Raw genomic sequence first — 17,279 nt, 5'->3', positions numbered from 1 at the left:
ATGAACAGCTTCAAGTCAGTCACAACCTGTGTGAGATTGGCCACAGTCAGACAACACGGAATGTGACACGTGGTGACTGGCCGCTTTTACTGCAAAGTAAACCCCTCCTTGTCCTGGGTGATGGGACGGTGCATCTTCCTCTCATCATTTGGTCATGTTTATGTGGTGATGTCACTATTTCTTGCTCTCCAGGAAGAGTTCCAAAGGCCATGCTGATATGAGGTCTCCTGAAATGAGGACTGGGGGGGGGGGGGGGGGGGAAAACCAAAGGAGAAAAAAGTGATTCTGTGCATACCTGATCATTCCTGCTTCTTCCAGTGTGCAACTTTCCAGCTACATCTCCAATCAGCTCCTGAGGACAAGAGGAGGATTTCTATCAGTATCTCTGTGTTTTAAGCAAGAGACTCCATGAGCAGATCTTCTCCCTGCCTGGAAGTAACCAGGGGATTTGTTCTGGGGAAGGGCAAGTTTGGGTTGTGTGTTTGTAGAATGACACTTCCATGGAAGGGGGCTTGGAGACACTGCCTGTGCACTTGGGGTCCAGAGGAATTTCACAGAGGGACAGAGGCACATGCCCTTAACATCAGGCAGATCCAGCTACAGAGGAACAGGAACAAGAGGACAGAGAACCCAAACCTTTAGCCTGCGTTCGTTGGCAGTGTGGATATCCTCATCAGTTTGGATCACACCAAAGACTCCTTTGGACCATTCCTCAGAGATCTACAAACACCAGCAGAAACACCAGTCAGCTACAACAGTTACCCTGCTGGGGGTGGGCTGTAAGGGTCCCCAGCAAATTCCTGCCATCCCCATGAAAATTTAACCCTAAAGAGTTAAGTCTCATGTGAGCTCTGGTATTCAGGCCAAGGCTGGCTGCTTGCTGTATCCTGATATCCTGTACTGCTGGGATTCATCTCTCTACCCATGGCAATCCTGCAGTGTTATGGCTGTAGGATTTAAGCATTGCAAGGAAGAAGTGAGCCAAAACGTCAGTGATTGCTTTAGCATTGTCCACCAAGGTTTTCCTATAAAACATTGTACAGCCTCGCCGTTGTCTGTGGTGGGTGAGGAACAACAATGCATATTTTAAAAAAAGCACTTCGCTGCTGACTCCTCTTCCCCCCTACACATGCTATGCATTGCCTCCTACCAGAGGGCAGCCAGACTCAAAAGGATCCCATGTGCCAGCAGGAAAAGAATGTTCTTACTTCATACTGAAATGATTCCTAGTGAATGTTCAGTCTGAAGAGGATGGGACAGGAGGACATTTAAGGATGCTCTTTAGAACAGCAGCTCAGATGCTGTCAGGTAAGGAGCCATTCATTCCAGCACACATCACAGTTTGTGAAGGAAAGACATACCTTTTCCAGGCCACTCAGGATCTTCTCCAGCTCAGTTTTAGACAGGATTCCAGCCTTCTCCAAGGCTTTAGCATAAGCCATGCTCCCCTGAATATCAACTTCAGACAGTCTCTGATCAACAGTAATGGAAGCGCTGAGCATCTCCATGATTGGATCTGTGCTTCCAACAAACCTTCCCGCCATCATTTTATCCCCCTGCAAGTAATGAAGTTGAAGTTGAGAGGCATGTTCAAAAGACTTATGGATACATCTGCTAAAAATCAGTCAGTGTCCATTCCACTCCTTATCAAACTAAAACTGAGGACAATCTCAGGAATGGAATTTTTTCAGTCTATACCATTGACCAGAAACCCCCTGGACTTTAATGCCTTTGGCAAGCAGTTGTAGAGGTGGAGAACATGTTGCTGTCACCAGAATTTAGCCCTTGAGGTTACAGGTCTGGCTCGGGAATCCTTCAAGACATTTTACGCCTGCAGGACTCTGCAGGGAGTATGTCCTGTCTGTGATAATAAGTATCAGGCAATGGGGTGCAAGACCAGCATGGAACTCTCTTTTAAGGCAGCTGCTGATCACTGACCCTTTGAGAGTCTTCTGACAGGGAAAAAAAAGTCAGATACCACTGAAAGATGGTATCTACTACTATTTGAAATACTAAAAAAAAAATCCCACTCTTTTAGGGAGACTGTAAGAAAACATTGAGCTGACAAAGAGCTGTGGGCCAGCACAAGCCACATCCTGTCAAACACTCCTGTAACTATCAAGTGTGTGAAGTTACCGTTTGAAGCATCCCCAGGGTCCACGACGTTCTTGCAAGTTTTGGCACAAAATTGAGATAAAACCGGCAAAGGTGCAGATTGCAGAAAGGGAGGTCTGGGTGCCGTTCAGTGTTACAAATGTTAGCGTAAAGTGAAAAAAGGAAGAGAAAAAAGCCCAAAGTACCCCCAGAAGGGCTCGGAAGATGCGCGGCGCCGGGCGGGCGGCCGAGCTACCATGGACAGCGGGCGGCGGCGGGACCGGGCAGGGGACCGGAGCAGCCCTTTCCCCAAATTACTGTCGAGGGAAGAGCAGGAGGGAGCCTGCGGAGCCAGGGTGCAGGCTCGGGGTGCTGGAGCTCTGGGTGTGGAGCAGGTTTGTCAGCAGAAGCTGCTGGGGGAGGCGGGGGGGGGGGGGGGGGGGGGGTGGAAAAGCCAAGGGGGGGGGGGGGGGGGGGGGGGGGGGGGGAAATGGGAGTTGAAAAAGCCAAAGTTGTGCAGCTCCTCGCTGGGAATCCCATGCCCGGGGGTGATGGGAGAGGGGACCGGGAGGGAAAAGGGGGTGAGGGGAGGTAAGGGCTGAGATGGGCAAGGCGTGTCCAGGTCCATCGTTGCTGCTGTGGGCTATGCCCAGCATCAGAGGTGGGGCGTTGGGCTATTGCAGCAAAGGTATTTACTGTCCCCTTCTCCATTTAAAACCCGGGAAAACGAATCATAGAATCATTAAGGTTGTGAAAGGTCTCCAAGATCACCGAGTCCAACCGTTAACCAAATACTGCCGGGTTCACCACTATCCCATGTCCCTGAGGATCACAACTACACGTTTTTTGACCCCTCCCAGGGATGCTGATTCCACCACACCCCCGAGGAGCCTTTTCCAAACGAAATGGGGAAAGACTCGAAGCTCACGAACGCCGGAGCACCCGGAGACCTCCCCGCCGGGAAAGCAAAGGTCCCCCTCACCTCGGCTGCCATTTCGGACGACGTTTTGCTCGTTTGTGCGGCGATCCTGGCAACTGGTGCAACCTGCGGGACAGCGCGGGTGATGCTCAGCCCTGCTCCGGGCCGAGCCCCGCCGCGGTCCCGCTGCCCTCCCGGCCCCTCCGGGCCCCGCTCACCTGCTCGTCCCGCAGCCCCGGCCACTCGCTCGCTGCTCCCCGGCCCCGCCGCCCCGCTTTTACACGCCTCGGTGCGGGGCAGGCGGCTCGTCCCGCCCCGCCGGGGCGGGGTGTCCCCGGGGCCGGCCCCGCTCCGGTCCCCCCCGCAGCCCCCTGCTCCCTTCACACCCCTCCGCTGCCTCCGGCCCCGGCTCGCCCGGCGCATGGTCGGGGAGAGAAGTTTCTTTTGGGGAGAGGTTTGCTGCGGGAAGGAGGGTTGAGAGGGAAGCTCCCGTGTTGCTTCTTAGGGAAGTTCCCGGCGGTGCTCCCGCACTGCCTGAGGGTCTCGTGTGTGGACAGGGCAGCTCCTTCCCTGGGAATATCCTTGTAGTGAAGGAGCCACGTCGCTCGGTGTTACACCCCTTAACGAGCAGTCTTTGATATGATAAAGTGCTCTGTCCCCATTGCCACCCCGGCCAACACACCGGAATAAAACAGATGGGAGCCGGTTCCCCTTTTCCATTTCTGCGTGGATGAGACTTTTCTCCCCACTCGTAGGGACGCTGCAGCTCCAGCTTTGGGGCTTCCCTGCTGCCACCAGTTCCATGGGGTCACTTGTCAAGAGGCTCCTGTGAGCTGTGGCTGTGGGGTGCGAGGTTGTGCTTTTGGCAATAGCCCGTGTCTTAAACTCATGACACTCTAAACATCGTGGAAGTAAATAACTGATTGAAAATACAAGAGAGCTTTGGGAGCAGCAAAGCTTCAGCTCAGCACCACTTTCTCATTAACTCCTCAGACAGAGAATTTTCTGTAGCCACTTCCCAGAAAGCTGAATATTTGCTGCTTTGTCTTACTGAGAGAGCCTCTGCAGTGTAATATTTTCCCATCTGCATTGTCCAAACCCTTCACAGTGCTCAGGAAACATGTTCCAGCTTTCTCATCCACATTTTGTTGGGTTATTTTTTTTCCCCTGTAACTGATCCTCTTTTCCTTTTTTACTGTTCTCTCAGTTCTACAACATTATCTCCTTTTCCTTTTTCTTCTAGGACACTTACACCAGGAAGCAGTGCTTGATCCTTTTGCAGTCATGTTCTTTCCTACTGTGAAATCCCTCATTTTTACTGCTTTTCTTGTCTTCTTCACCCTTTAGAAGTGCCCTTTTCCTTACTCTGGGCTTTGACAGGAGATTGCTGATGTGTTGGGGAACCAGTAATCAGTGAGTTTATAACCAGTGAATCTATGTCAGTAAGATCTTATTAATCTATGTCTGATATTACATGTGGCAGGGACATGTGCTTCCACATGGGATCTGTCAGCAGTGTCACTGTGTGTTTAGCAAACTTCACAGGGATTAGTTGGCTTGTAGTACACTGCTCGACTCTTGTCCCAGTTTGTATCTAGGAAATTATTAATTCTCTTTCCTATTTTTAGGTTAAATAGACAATAACTATCTTTTCTGCATAATAGTGTAGAATATAGACTAATATTTTTATAATAAAAATGGAAGTGAAACTGTAAATACAAAAATGAACATTGAAGAAATATGATTTTTTACAGATGCTGGAGCTGGAGAGTTGGACTTTTTTTGAGGGGAAAATGGTAAAATAGCATTACAAAATAGGTTTTCTAATGCACAGTGAAGTGTATTCTCATTTCTATCTTCTCTATTTGTTCTGGTTTGGATGGCTCTCCGCTTCCCATCATCTTCTTTCAGTATTTTATTTGCTTTGTGAAATGGAAAGATTAACCCCCAAAATCTTCACACCACAACTAATATCAAGGAAGGTCTGAGGGAAAGGTCTTCCACTTATTTTCCTTTCTGGCACAGTGGATGGCAAATCATTCATTAAGGTACAATGAGGTAGTGCTAGAGAGTAAATTGCCCATTTTGCAGCATGGAGAAGTTTAATTAAATATATTTTAAGGTACTCAAAGATCTGAACTTTATTTTTACTTACTTTTTTAATCAGTCACAGCCTTACTATTTCCTTTTGTTTTGTTGGAAGAGTGCAATGCTCCGAAGGAGCTTTAGTGGTTCTACAAATACACTTTTCACAATAGGACTGGTTTTCATAACTGAGTCCAGCGAAGAAAAAGGATGGCTTCTTTAAAAACATCCTTTTTTAACCGTCATTTTGGTTTAGAAAAAGAAAATAGCTCTATGGGCTGAAAGTGCTGGTCAAACGCACTGTCAGCTCGGCTGATGTGAAGCCGTGCTGACATTTTTTGTTAAAAAAACCCCCAACTTTGTTTAATGAATTTTGAATGTAAAAGGAAAAAAAAAAGACACTATAGGGTGATCAGCGAAATGCTGAATACAGTAAACATCTTTCATGACAAAGAATACAAATACCCTGCAGATCTGCTTTCAATAGCAAGTCCTAGGCCCCCTGCTTTCAATAGTTAATACCGAGGCCCCTCTCTCCCCAAGCCTTAGTGGTAACAATCACAAGCCAATGCTTAAAATGTTGACATGCTAAGCACATTTAGAAAAACCTATGTCTGCATTCCCTATGGATGGTGTAGCATAACTGTCTAACACCTAAAGAGCAGCAATTAAAACCAGTGAACTGGCCTAATCACCTCACCTCCTGAACAGTTGTAAGGGTAATGAGCTCTCTTAGATATTCCCCTTCTCCATGGGATGATGTCAGTGGACCAGTAGCTGACCTGCACATGCATTTACACCCTAACAGGCTATATGTGTCCATTGGAAAATATTTAGGAATAATATCCCTATTAGAAAAAGAATTGAGAGCTGTTGAGAGAGGCATTTGTATTGTGCCCATTCATTCCCAGCTGCATCATCATCACGGATTGTAACAAGCATCATAGCTTGAAAAAGTGTATCAGCAAAGGTCTTGGGGGAAACTTTTGGAGACGCAGTGGAAATAAAGATGATAAGTTGGTGCTGGGGGAGAGATATAAAGAGTTGCAAAGGAGAAAGGAAATTAATATGCTGAAGATTCTGAACCCTTATCTGAAGAGAGTGATGAGAGGCAGGCAAGGATTAGTAGATTTGTGGAACAAAACTGAAATACCATGTTTTCACATGAAAGCTGACATCTTTTTTCTTCTTTCCTTCCCCTTAGCCTGGTTGGGAGCTGGTGTACAGGCAGTTTCATGTGCAGGGTTGGAAATATGGCAGAGAAGTTGCAGAGCGTTTGCTGTGCCAGTTTTGGCCAACTTACAAGGCCAGTTAATCCTGACATGAAAAAGGGCAGCATCCATTGCATCCTGTCCACTGAGTCAGACCAACAGCTCTCAGTCTGCATTTGGAGACCTTTCTCCCGGCTCTTTTTCCACAGAACTCCACAATAAGTGATTCTGGAGGATAAATGAATTTCTATCTGTACTACAATCTGTGTGTGATGGGCTTTACTTGTCCACTGAAACTTTTTGGCGGAGGTTTCAACTGAAAAGGGCTGAAAAACCTTTGCAGGTGGCTTTTAAACTTTGCCCAGCACTTCTATATCTGGTGATGAAGGTTCCTGGAGAGCTGGGAGCTGCCAGGGCTGTCCTGGCACTGAGGACTGTTCCTAAAGCACTGCAGTTTGCCCACATGATTCAGAATTGATTTAGGATTTACAAAACCCCAAGGAGAAGAAAAGTCCTAAAAGTGGGAGTGGTTTGATTCTGGAGAGAAAAGCAGCTGGTGGATTTTGTGTTGGCATTGCAAGACGGACTTTGGGAGCACAAGTCAAACCCTTTTGGTTCCCTAAATGGCTCTTAAATTCCTGCTGCAAAGAACCACGTGTATCTGTATGTGACTCCTTAGGGAGTTAGTGGTCTTGTATTTGCATATAAATTTTCACCTGAGAGATAATGTCAGAAGTAAGGAATTAATGTTGCACGGGCTCTCAGTCTCTGAGCCAGACGATTTTCCTTGCTGTCGCCAATGGGATTTTCAGCTATTTGCACTCAGTGAAGTGTCTTCAGGTTTACTGAGAATGAAAAGGGCTCTTGCAACATTTAATAGTACATAGACCAAATGAGAAAGCATCACGAAAGCATCACGGTGACGGCTGGAAAAGACATCCGGCGCTGACGAGCTGACGGGTGCTTTAAAAGACAATAGGAGTATTACACAACTGCTTCAGCCTCGCAGCACATGGCTAGAGATGAGATTTGGAAGGACCTTCGCGACACCGCTTTGACTTTGTCATATTTAATAGCGGCTAATTGTCGATCTGGGTGAATTTTCAGGGCAATTTTAACTTCTTCTTCTACAGTACATACAAAGGAAGAGGCGGGAAGGTGGTTTTTATCGCCGGCATTGGTGGTTCAGTGGTAGAATTCTCGCCTGCCACGCGGGAGGCCCGGGTTCGATTCCCGGCCAATGCAGCTGATTCTTTTTCTTTTTTTTTTTTTTTCCCCCCCTTCCTCCATATTTCTCCTTCCCTTTCCGCTTCCGTCGCGGCCGCCAAATCCTCCTTCGGCTCAGCTCAGCCTCCCCCTTTGCCCCACTCTTCCCCCTCCGTCTCCCGCCGGGCTGCGGGTGCCCGAGCGGAGCGGGAGGAGCCTCAGGGAGGCCGCGGCGGGGCGGACAAGATGGAGGTGTAAGGAACGGGGAGGAACCGGGGACACGGGCTGCTGTGGGGACAGCGGGGGCTGCGGGGCCGGGGCTACATCTGTGTGGGTGTGGGGGGTACATCCGTGTGGGCCTGTGAGGTGTCTGTGTGGGGGACGTACATCCATGTGGACCTGTGAGGTGTCTGTGTGTGTGGGGTACATCCATGTGGGCCTGTGGGGACAGTAGGTGTATGAGGGGGATACTGGGCCTTTAGTCCCCCCCAGCAGCGGGTTCAGGCGTTCTGGTAAGAAACGGAGGGGTTTTATTTGCTTTAACAACCCTGCTTGGAGCAGCTGTTTGGGTCAGTCTCGCTCTGGTCCCATCTCCCCGCCCGCCTGTTCCCTCTGCGCCCCGGGAGAGGTGGAACGGGAATCCTCTGGCGGCTTCTGGGAGTTATTCCCGGCAGCATCGGGAGGGTGACTCTGTGAAGGAGCTGGATATGCCGGAGAAGGAGAAAGCCTGGAGTCTGTGCCAACAATTGCAAACGCAAGAGAATTGTGGCCGATATTTCAGGGCATTTACACCAGGCAGCGTGTTCTACCTTCCTGCGCTGACAGCGCTGCGTGTTTGCGTTTTGGGAGTGTAACCTGGGCACAAAACAATAGGATTTGACTGATTTTGAAGCTTAGAAACTCCCGAGTTCTGTGGAGCTCCTTAAACTTCATGTTTATTTATATGTACGTGGTGCTGGTTTCTTAAGAATGGGGGCATGGGGGGTGCAAGTCCCATGGGATGGATTAGCATCCTCCGAAGTCAGCTGAACTACTGTGGTCATGTAATCCATGGATGCTTTATTATTATTAAATCTATTATTATTAGATCTTCTAGACATAAAATTCAAAAGTATATAAGAAACATCTGTCGAAAGAGGGGTTTGCATGACATAAATCTCAACACAAGTGGCAGCCTGCAGGGAAATGAGCTGATCCTGCTGTTGTACGCTGAGAAAGGTGCTTTTGATACCATTAATAGTAAATCTGTGATACTTCTTATACATCCACTTGATTTTATTACCTTGAGTAGCCCAGTATATTTTAGTGATGCTGCCTCTTTTAGTACCAAAGAGGAGGTCCTTCAGAGGTAGAAGATGTGGGGGCTGAAATCCAGAGCTGTTGGTGAATGTTCCTTTAGTTGGAGTGGAACAATTTAGTCCATTTTGCACTTAAATTACTGTAGGAATTTAACCTTCCTCGTCTTTTACCTCCTGCTTGATGGCTTTCATAGAGGGAAGTTTTGCAACTAGGAAAACTCCTCCAGGATTTACCCTGCCAGAACTAGCTGTTATTAGAGAAAAGAACTCTCCAGAAAACATTGCTTTTTAAATATGCACCATATTTGAAGCAGTAGACTTAAAAAGGTGAAGTGTCAGTGATATTTGTAGAGTTGTGATGCCATATATTAAGGTATTTTTTTATATATGCAGCAGGCCTCAAGAATATCTTGGTTTGGACTAAAATTTGGGCAAATATTACTTATTTAAAGATTCTGTAAAGTGTTGATGCTTCTGGCATTACTATGAAAATTCTTTTCCTTTCTGCTTAAGTCTTAATCTCATAAAAATTAAGCACACTGTTCAGTCGACTGCTGAAAATATACGTTGGAATTCATTATTTAGAGTTCATTATGTAGAATTTCTTGTTTCCTGAATGTAAAATTGATAGTTGTTTCATGAGAGCGAGGACTGGGGAAAATTTTGTTTCTACTTTATAAGTTCTGCAAAATTTCATCAGTTCATAATTTTGGTATTTCAGCACAACAGAAATTGTGCTGAAACACTATGAAAATAGTCATTGTATTTTCCTTCTCTGTGCTCTTGACTTGTAAAGAAATAAGGTGTGTAATGTGAATTATTTTTTCCCGTCGGTCTTTATTCAAATAAAACTGGAGGCCTCTTTTTGTTGAGGGTTTGAGGCTGTACTCATTGGCTTGTTGGAAGGAAAAAAAAATAAGTATTTTTCTGAATGACAAAAGTGGGTTGGAATGAAAAAAGGAAGCAGTTGTCTTAAATAATTTAGCCTCAGATTGATTCCACGGGCTCATTTGCATAGCGGTGTATTGACTCTATATGACCCTTTCACTCACTCAGCTGAACAATTCCATATGGAATTCTCCTATAGCATTATTCTCTCTAACAAAGAATGTCTTTTGATCCGTGGGGATTGTAGCCTGAATGCAAACATTCTGTAAGAATTGCATTTACCTAACAACCACAGCTATATGGTTTGTAAAACATGAATGAAAACTAATGCGTGCCTGAGCTCACTTGCTGAAGTTTCACTCCAGTCAGCAAATGGAAGTTGAAGTTCATCTCAGCGTATTTTAGAAGGTCCTTTTCATTTAAAAACAATGATAGAACCTGTGGAAGTTTGTGGACTCATTTAACTCGTTTGAAAGTGATGAACGTGACAGTTCTATTCAGACAGTCCACGGTGCTTAACAACACATTGTACCTTTTTTGTTCTTTTTTCTTTTTTTTTTTTTTCCCCATAAGCTGCTGCCCAGACCTGAGAAAGGCCTTTTTTTCCTTTTGTATGGAAACTTTCTGTTGTTGTGGCTACTGACTGCTCAGCAGAACGTGTTGTTCAGGGAATATAGGATGTCCCCTGTCAGTTTTTCCTCCCTTTTTCAGTTTAAAAATATAAAATTACAGTGTCCAGTAGTAATAGAGGCCTGGTTAGTCTAAATATGTGCTTGGCTCTGCAGTCACCCTGCCAGTGGGGGATAAGGATTCTTGCTTAATTGGGACTGAATTAGTGGGGAAGTGTTTGGTTGCTGGAAAATGGGAAACTTGCCCTCCTGTTAAAGAATTAGGCCCATAAAAATGCAAAAAATAAAGAGGAAATGCAGTAAGTTTTTTTACTCTGTAAAAAAAATTGACTGATAAAGTAATTTACCCATGTAAATTAGTGCCCTATCTATGTCTATACACACAGTGTACAATATACTGAAATACTCATTGTATTTTCTTTCTCCGTGCTCTTGACTTATAAAGAAATAGTGTGTGTAATCTGAATTATTTTTCCCATCAGTCTTTATTGAAATAAAACTAGAGGCCTGTTTTATAAGGAAGAGGCAAAGCAATTTGATTTTAGTGTGTGAAGTTTGGTGACTGAATAAAATGGGGTGGCTGAGTAAAAAGAGGGTGTTGTACAAGTGTATTGTGATTTATGGGGGAAATTGTGCAAGATATATTCTATATTTATGTCATAATTCTACTAACAATGTAGAATTAATAACTTGGTGATGTAGAATCACCAAAAATAGATTTCTTGGGGTTTTCTTTTTTTAAAAAAACTTAAAATAGTGTCTGTTGTTTAAGAATCTGCGGGACTCAGCAAAGAAAAACTTTAAACAGTTTCATTTGCAACCCAATTAATTGGTTTTCATCTTTCCTTTTAGGAAAGATGCAAATGCTGCCTTGCTGAGTAACTTTGAGGTAAGTTTATCTGCATCCTGGTTTTAAACCAGCAGTTTAAAGCTGTCATCAGTCCCTTGTATAATCTTTGGAAGCTGAAAATTGGCAGTGGCAATCAGCAGGACCTGTAGGTGATTTACACCCCCCTGCATTTGATTTGTGTTTAATAAAACAAGCTTTTTAAAGAAGATTTGGAGATGGTTTTGTTAGTAATGGATACTGCATTATTATCTATTTGGTCCCAGAATTCTTCCAGAAAGTTTAAACATTTTTCAGCTGCTGGAGTCAGTGTTTCCTATTTAACTTAATTGTTGTGATGTGCAGTCTCATCTAAGAACCTGTAACTTATCAATGCAGAGATGTGTTAAAATCAGAGCTACTGGAAATGTAGTTTTACACCTTTGAATGGTTGACAGAATTTTTTTTTTTAAAGCTGGTCTGAGATCTGTTACTGAGGATAAACACTCCTAGAAGCCAGTGATGTACCTTAGCCTGGAGTCATGAGGAGGCTGCAGTGCCCTGTCAGAGCAAACAGTGAATATTGGCATTCATATAACAAAAAATAATCTTACTCAGAACTTATCTACAGCAGAAAATAATTCTCCTCTCTCCTCAGTCAAGGTTTTTTTAGTGAGGTGGAAAGAAATGTCATGGCCTTGTTGGTTTAACTTCAGGCAGGTAATGCAAAGATTTCAGTGCTTTGTTTATTAATGTAATTTTTGGAACAGTTTTAATAACCCAAGTGCTTTGTTTATATTGTTTTATTGCTGAAGCTGTTTTTTATTGCACAGCTGTTTCATTCTGTTCTGAAGTAAATCTTGAAGTGTTTTATCCTGAGCTGCATCTGCCTGTGAACAGCAGAGCAACCATCTGGTGACTTAGAAGGGCTTTAATGAGGTACTTGGAAAGAACTCTCTTGCCTAAGAAATAGATGGTACTATGTCAGCCAAACTAATATCAAGTGTCTGTCTGTTAAAAACATACTATTGCAGTAAAGAAAATAGCAAGTATGGCTTTTCAGTGCTCTTCAAAGTACTGATTCCCTTAAAACTACCAACACCTTTCCATTGGCTCCTCTTTCCAGTTGCAATTTGACTGGCACAGCCAACATTCTCCAAATTGAGGTGGTACTTTGCACAGAAAGTGGTGTTTGACAGGAGCATTCAGGACTGACACATATTTTCCATGCCTACAGTTCTTCTGCGAGTTTGGAGCTGTGATTTTGTGTTTTGTTGCCACTTGGCTGCATTTTCTTCAGGTACTCACTGGGTAAAAGTTCACAGCTCGAGTTTTGGATTTCAGGTCAGGATTGACAGGGGTTCCTTTTTCATAATTGCTGGATTTATAGCTGATTGTGTTCATATTTCTCACTGTCTAGAAATGCTTTTTTCTTGTTTCTGTGGCCCTGTCAGTTTGGAATGCCATTGGATCTGGATCTTGAATTAAGCTGGTTAAAAATGAGGGGATAAACAGTAAGACGTGGTACTTTGCTGTGGGTGTTGACTCTGGATATACTGTAAAACCAGAAGCAAAACATCTGAAGAAATATCACTCTAGTGTGGTTTAATACAGGAATTAAACAGTAATGGTGATGCTGTCTGCATGTTTTGCTGCATGTCTAGGGATGATGAATCTCACTCCTACACTGGTATTCGTTGCATCGTAAATGTGAAGACAATTTCATTACATGCTTTTCAAGAATGTCTGCTTGTATTACCTCGTGATGAAAGCTAATTTAATCTCTGTGGTTTAACATACCACAACACCATGCTGGTCACTGTAACATTTATGAATAACTCCACTGGAATTTATGATGGGATCGTTAATCTCAGGAGCATCTGTAGGTCAAGCCTTGAGTTAGTGGGTTCCTGGCAGTGTGACACGTGTAGAGTTTACTTTTATTTTGCAGACAATGGAAAAATGCCTCTCTGGGAGGCAGGATATGTATCCAGTTTAATGTTGTAGGTACATCTGTCATAACAAATCCAGTAGAGCCATAAACTGCTGCGAGATGTTGCTTCAAGCATCACTCGTGTAAATGGGAGCTCGGTGCCAGCACAGCAGGGCATGACCCAGCTCTGTTCAGGACAGGAGGTAAACAAGTCACATTCCTCCTGGCAGCTTCTCCTTTGGGGCTCTTGGGTGACATTGAACAAGTGTTGAAAGTCTGTTTAAAATAGTCACAGTTATTAAAAAACAATTTACATACCTATTCATGGCTCTGGGGCCAAAACATTTGCCATTTCAGTCGCTGGTGCACCCACCAAAACAGCCACGGGTTTTTTTGCTGTTTGGTTGTTAGGATTTTTTGTTGATCATTTATGTTTTCCTGTTATAATATTTTCAGGTAAAATACTCTCAAGTGGTCTAGAACACTTTATTTTTTTCCCCTCAGGTGTTCCAGTTACTCACTGATCTCAAGCAGCAGCGCAAAGAGAGCGGGAAAAACAAGCAGAGCTCTGGCCAGCAGAATCTGAACACAATCATGTATGAGGTGAGTAGCACTGTCAAAGTCCTTTGAAAATTAGCCCAAGCTGGAGAAATTCGCATCCTTAGGTCTGCATATTAATAATTCAGTATCAAATCTCCCCTATTAAGAAGCACAGTAGAATATTTTATTTGCCACTGGCCTGTGGTCAGTTTATTCAGGTTGCAGGGTAACTGTGCTCTCAGGGCAGAGGCATGCAGCTCTTGTTATTAAAATCTATCACAAAAAGAATTTTAAACCCCCCTGGTTTTGAACTCTTTAGTTTTATGTGTTGTTTTTTTTTTTTTTTTTAATTCCAAATATTCTATCTTTTTAAATACACAGGGCAGAACTTGCAGTCGTCTAAGGAATTGATATCATATGATCAATGATTTCAGAACTGATCAGACAGATCACATATGGCATTTTTTTATTAACAGAATTAAGTTAATCATTTCCTACTAAAATAGATTATTTTAAATTCTATTTTTTGGTCCAAAGAAATGCAAAATCACGTGTACAGATAACATCAGCTGGACGCCAGGTTGGTAATAAACATTTCATCTCCTGCTAAGAAAGAGCTCCTCAAACCATATAATACAAATAATAACATTTTAAATATCTCAAATTAGCAACTTGGTATGGATCTGCAGTGTGACCCTTTGTGTCTGTGCTGGAGAATTGCATGAGCAGCCCTGTGATGGACAGTGAGCTGAAAGCACTTTGCCCTGCTTGCATGAGTAATTCTGAAACTGCTCATGTGAATAAGATTTGGCCTAGGCTCTGGTTTTGTTTTAGTTCTGGCTTTGTTTGAAAAGGTATAGAGTTTGTAATTCCCAAGCCTCGTGTTCAACAAAATAGTGGCTTAGAAAAAAATCTAAATTAAACCTTCATGGAGACTGACAGTCTCTCCCTGTACCTCTCTGAAACAGCTGAGAAAGATCCTGTAAGTAAATTTTATCAGGATGCACCTTAAAGCTTTAATTGCCTTGTTGTATTTCTGTGTGTGAAATACCCATAGGATGCTTGGTTTTGTTCATGGTGTAAACTCTATGTCTATTTTCTTTATATTTGCCTGAAAGGAAACCAGAATTTGATCTTCCAGGATTGTCTGTCCTTGCTGAGTGTGTCTTCACGAGCTCTGTGCAGACTTGTGTCCATTGGTACTGAAATAACCAGATAAAGGGAACTTTGTTTTGCTGAATATTTGTCATTTTCATGATTTGAAATTACCAAGAAACAACTAAACTGGAAAAGAAATTACTCCTATTAAATAATTCTGTTACATGACAATGTGATGATTTCATTCCAGTCGTTACTGGTGAATAACAACTTCATTTCATCTGAAAGGGTCAGACTGGGCTTACAGAAAGGAGGTTTATCCAGCACCTTACTATTCTTTTAAATGTATTTCTCAGCAGTCCAGGGAAACTGGTCCTGAAATTTATGTTTCATCAATTCTCTCTCTGTTAAACAGGATGAATTATGTGCTGTTGAAGCCTGTTTTCCTTACCAAGCATTTTTAAAGGAGAGCAGATTTTAATGGAAATACATTGAACATACATTTACATATTTTCTTGTAGCTCATTTTCTCCAGTATCTGTTGTTCTCTGCTCTGTGAACACAATTCAGTTTTTTTGGCTTCTGACATTTCAAGTATAAATATTCAGCTTAAAGATTTTCTGACAAAGAAACTCAGAGTATTATGGGGGTATTATTATTATTATTGATAATCTGTGCATGGGATATCCTACCACACACGTCTGCATTTGCAGTGCATTAAATGCATCATGAGTCAGTTGTGTTGATATTTTAAGCTTTGCAGTATCAGCAGGTGAAGATTTTCTTCCTAAGTTCCAAACAAGCATTGCCAGTGCTCTTTAAAACCCTTCAGCTGCTGATTCACACAGTGCAGGAAGGATTTCCTTGACTTTTCTATTGATGCTTATTATTTCCAACTCTTCATTTTGGGGTCTAATTCAAGCAACAGTAAATACTAAAGAAAACTCTAAGCTACTTCCAGTGAAAAGTCAGCTGTGAACTGGAATTTGTGTGGGGTTTTTTATCAACAAATTGGGTTTTTTTTTTTACTCAGGTCAAATTACATCGTGTCTTGTCCATCTGTTAGATATTGTGTTGTTTTAAATAAAGCAAACTAATGTAACATCTGCAAAAGTTAGCTGAGGGTAGTGGGTGTTATGCAAAAAAAATGGAGCAAAGATAAATTGTTTCAAGTCAGATAAACATTTCTAATAGTACAGTGTCCTTTCAGATTTAGTGGCAACTCACCTAATCTGCTTCTGTGAACTTCAAGAAAGCCAAATATGCAGATAAAGGATGAAAACAACCATAGATTAGAGAGTTTAAAGAGTGATTTATGGGTTGGCAGTGAGAGTATCCCTGGCACTGAGCACAGGAAAACTTGGCAGAAGGTAATGTGGGTTTAAGGATGAATAGGAATTCAACTTTCCTAAGTGCTTTTAAAAAACAAAAACAAAACAATTAAAAAACAAACACCACAGTAAACCCCCAAACCTCCTATCTTGGTTCTTTTTAAAATAACTGTGGATCTGTAAATATTTATTGGTTTGAAAAGGAAGAGTAAATGAGTGATACTATCCAGCACAGCTGTGTGTCTTGATCACAGTGTTACCATCACCTGAGATTATTTCAGACCAAGGGAGCAAATGTCTCTGCACAAAACAGCAGGTGGGGTTTTAGTAGACAGAGCTAAAACTCCCTCCTTTGCTGTGCCCTTCAATGTGCAACTTTGGGCTCTGGACAGGTCAGATAATGTTGGTCCAGAGCCACAGAGGGAATAGTCACAGCTGTATTTCTCACCTGGGTGTGTGGGGAGCTGGCTGGGTTGGGGCTTTGTGGATAAGTATTAATGTAGTTTTCAAGTACATGGAGTTGTAGTTAGATAAGATTTCTTACTCCCTCAGAAAATTTCAGTATTTTCTTATTGGAGACAGAACAGTATGAGTGACCTGTCTCATCTACGACAGCACTTCCATATGTTAAAAAAAGATATAAAACCAAACCCCAAAACCTGAGTTGACTTTCCCAGTTTTTCTGAGTAGTGCTGAGTAGGCTCTTCAAGATCTCCTTGTTTCATACACAACTGGTAAAGCAAGTAGTAACTGTGCAATGAAATGTTCTTTCTTTCTGTCCTTTGCAGACACTGAAGTACATTTCAAAAACACCCTGTAGGTACCAGAGCCCCGAGACTGTGAGAGAATTCCTCATTGCAATGAAAGGCCATAAGCTGACCAAGTAAGTACAGATGTGCCTTTGAACAGAAGTGTAAACTCATGGCAGTGTAGGAAAACTGATCCCCATGTGCAGTGTGTGTTAATCTGTCTGGTTTTAATGCATGTGTTTTCTGCCATTGTTTGAATACTCAGCCAAACATCTTTTCCTTCAGTCATTAATGCCTACATGAATTAGGATTTTCTTCAGTGGCCTTGTGTTTATCAGTGTATTTCTCAAGCAGATTCTTGTCAGTATATTGATTTCAGAATGGTTTCACATGATCCAAGCACAAAGAGCTCATAGAGTGTTTTCTGTGGAAGAAGTTGGAAGTTGTAGAAGGGTTTTGAATGCAGTAAGAG

General features: G+C 43.0%; 2 protein-coding genes and 1 non-coding gene across 3 annotated transcripts in view; 2 read left to right on the top strand and 1 right to left on the bottom strand.

Annotated features, from left to right (window-relative positions):
* ASL (argininosuccinate lyase) overlaps positions 1 to 3,293 on the bottom strand; it is a 4,443-nt gene extending 1,150 nt beyond the window's left edge. The window contains exons 1-6 of the mRNA XM_027666868.1: positions 3,232 to 3,293; positions 3,077 to 3,139; positions 1,362 to 1,556; positions 637 to 720; positions 296 to 352; positions 7 to 26 (exon numbers count right to left, since the gene is read on the bottom strand). Coding sequence (XP_027522669.1) covers positions 7 to 26; positions 296 to 352; positions 637 to 720; positions 1,362 to 1,556; positions 3,077 to 3,088 — 368 coding nt within the window. The 5' untranslated portion in view covers positions 3,089 to 3,139; positions 3,232 to 3,293. The remainder of the gene's footprint in view (positions 1 to 6; positions 27 to 295; positions 353 to 636; positions 721 to 1,361; positions 1,557 to 3,076; positions 3,140 to 3,231) is intronic.
* Positions 3,294 to 7,483: 4,190 nt separating this feature from the next.
* On the top strand, positions 7,484 to 7,554 carry TRNAG-GCC. The gene has a single exon. It is a non-coding gene; the product is annotated as a tRNA-Gly (tRNA).
* Positions 7,555 to 7,647: 93 nt separating this feature from the next.
* CRCP (CGRP receptor component) overlaps positions 7,648 to 17,279 on the top strand; it is a 53,836-nt gene continuing 44,204 nt past the window's right edge. The window contains exons 1-4 of the mRNA XM_027666864.1: positions 7,648 to 7,769; positions 11,183 to 11,219; positions 13,594 to 13,692; positions 16,847 to 16,941. Of these exons, the coding sequence (XP_027522665.1) occupies positions 7,762 to 7,769; positions 11,183 to 11,219; positions 13,594 to 13,692; positions 16,847 to 16,941 (239 nt within the window). The 5' untranslated portion in view covers positions 7,648 to 7,761. The remainder of the gene's footprint in view (positions 7,770 to 11,182; positions 11,220 to 13,593; positions 13,693 to 16,846; positions 16,942 to 17,279) is intronic.

This window comes from Corapipo altera, unplaced genomic scaffold, assembly GCF_003945725.1.
Source record: "Corapipo altera isolate COAL_440 unplaced genomic scaffold, ASM394572v1 181, whole genome shotgun sequence".
In the NCBI taxonomy this organism is placed as follows: Eukaryota; Metazoa; Chordata; class Aves; order Passeriformes; family Pipridae; genus Corapipo; species Corapipo altera.
Note: the sequence above shows the minus strand (reverse complement) of the source record. Positions and strands in the feature narration are given on the sequence as shown.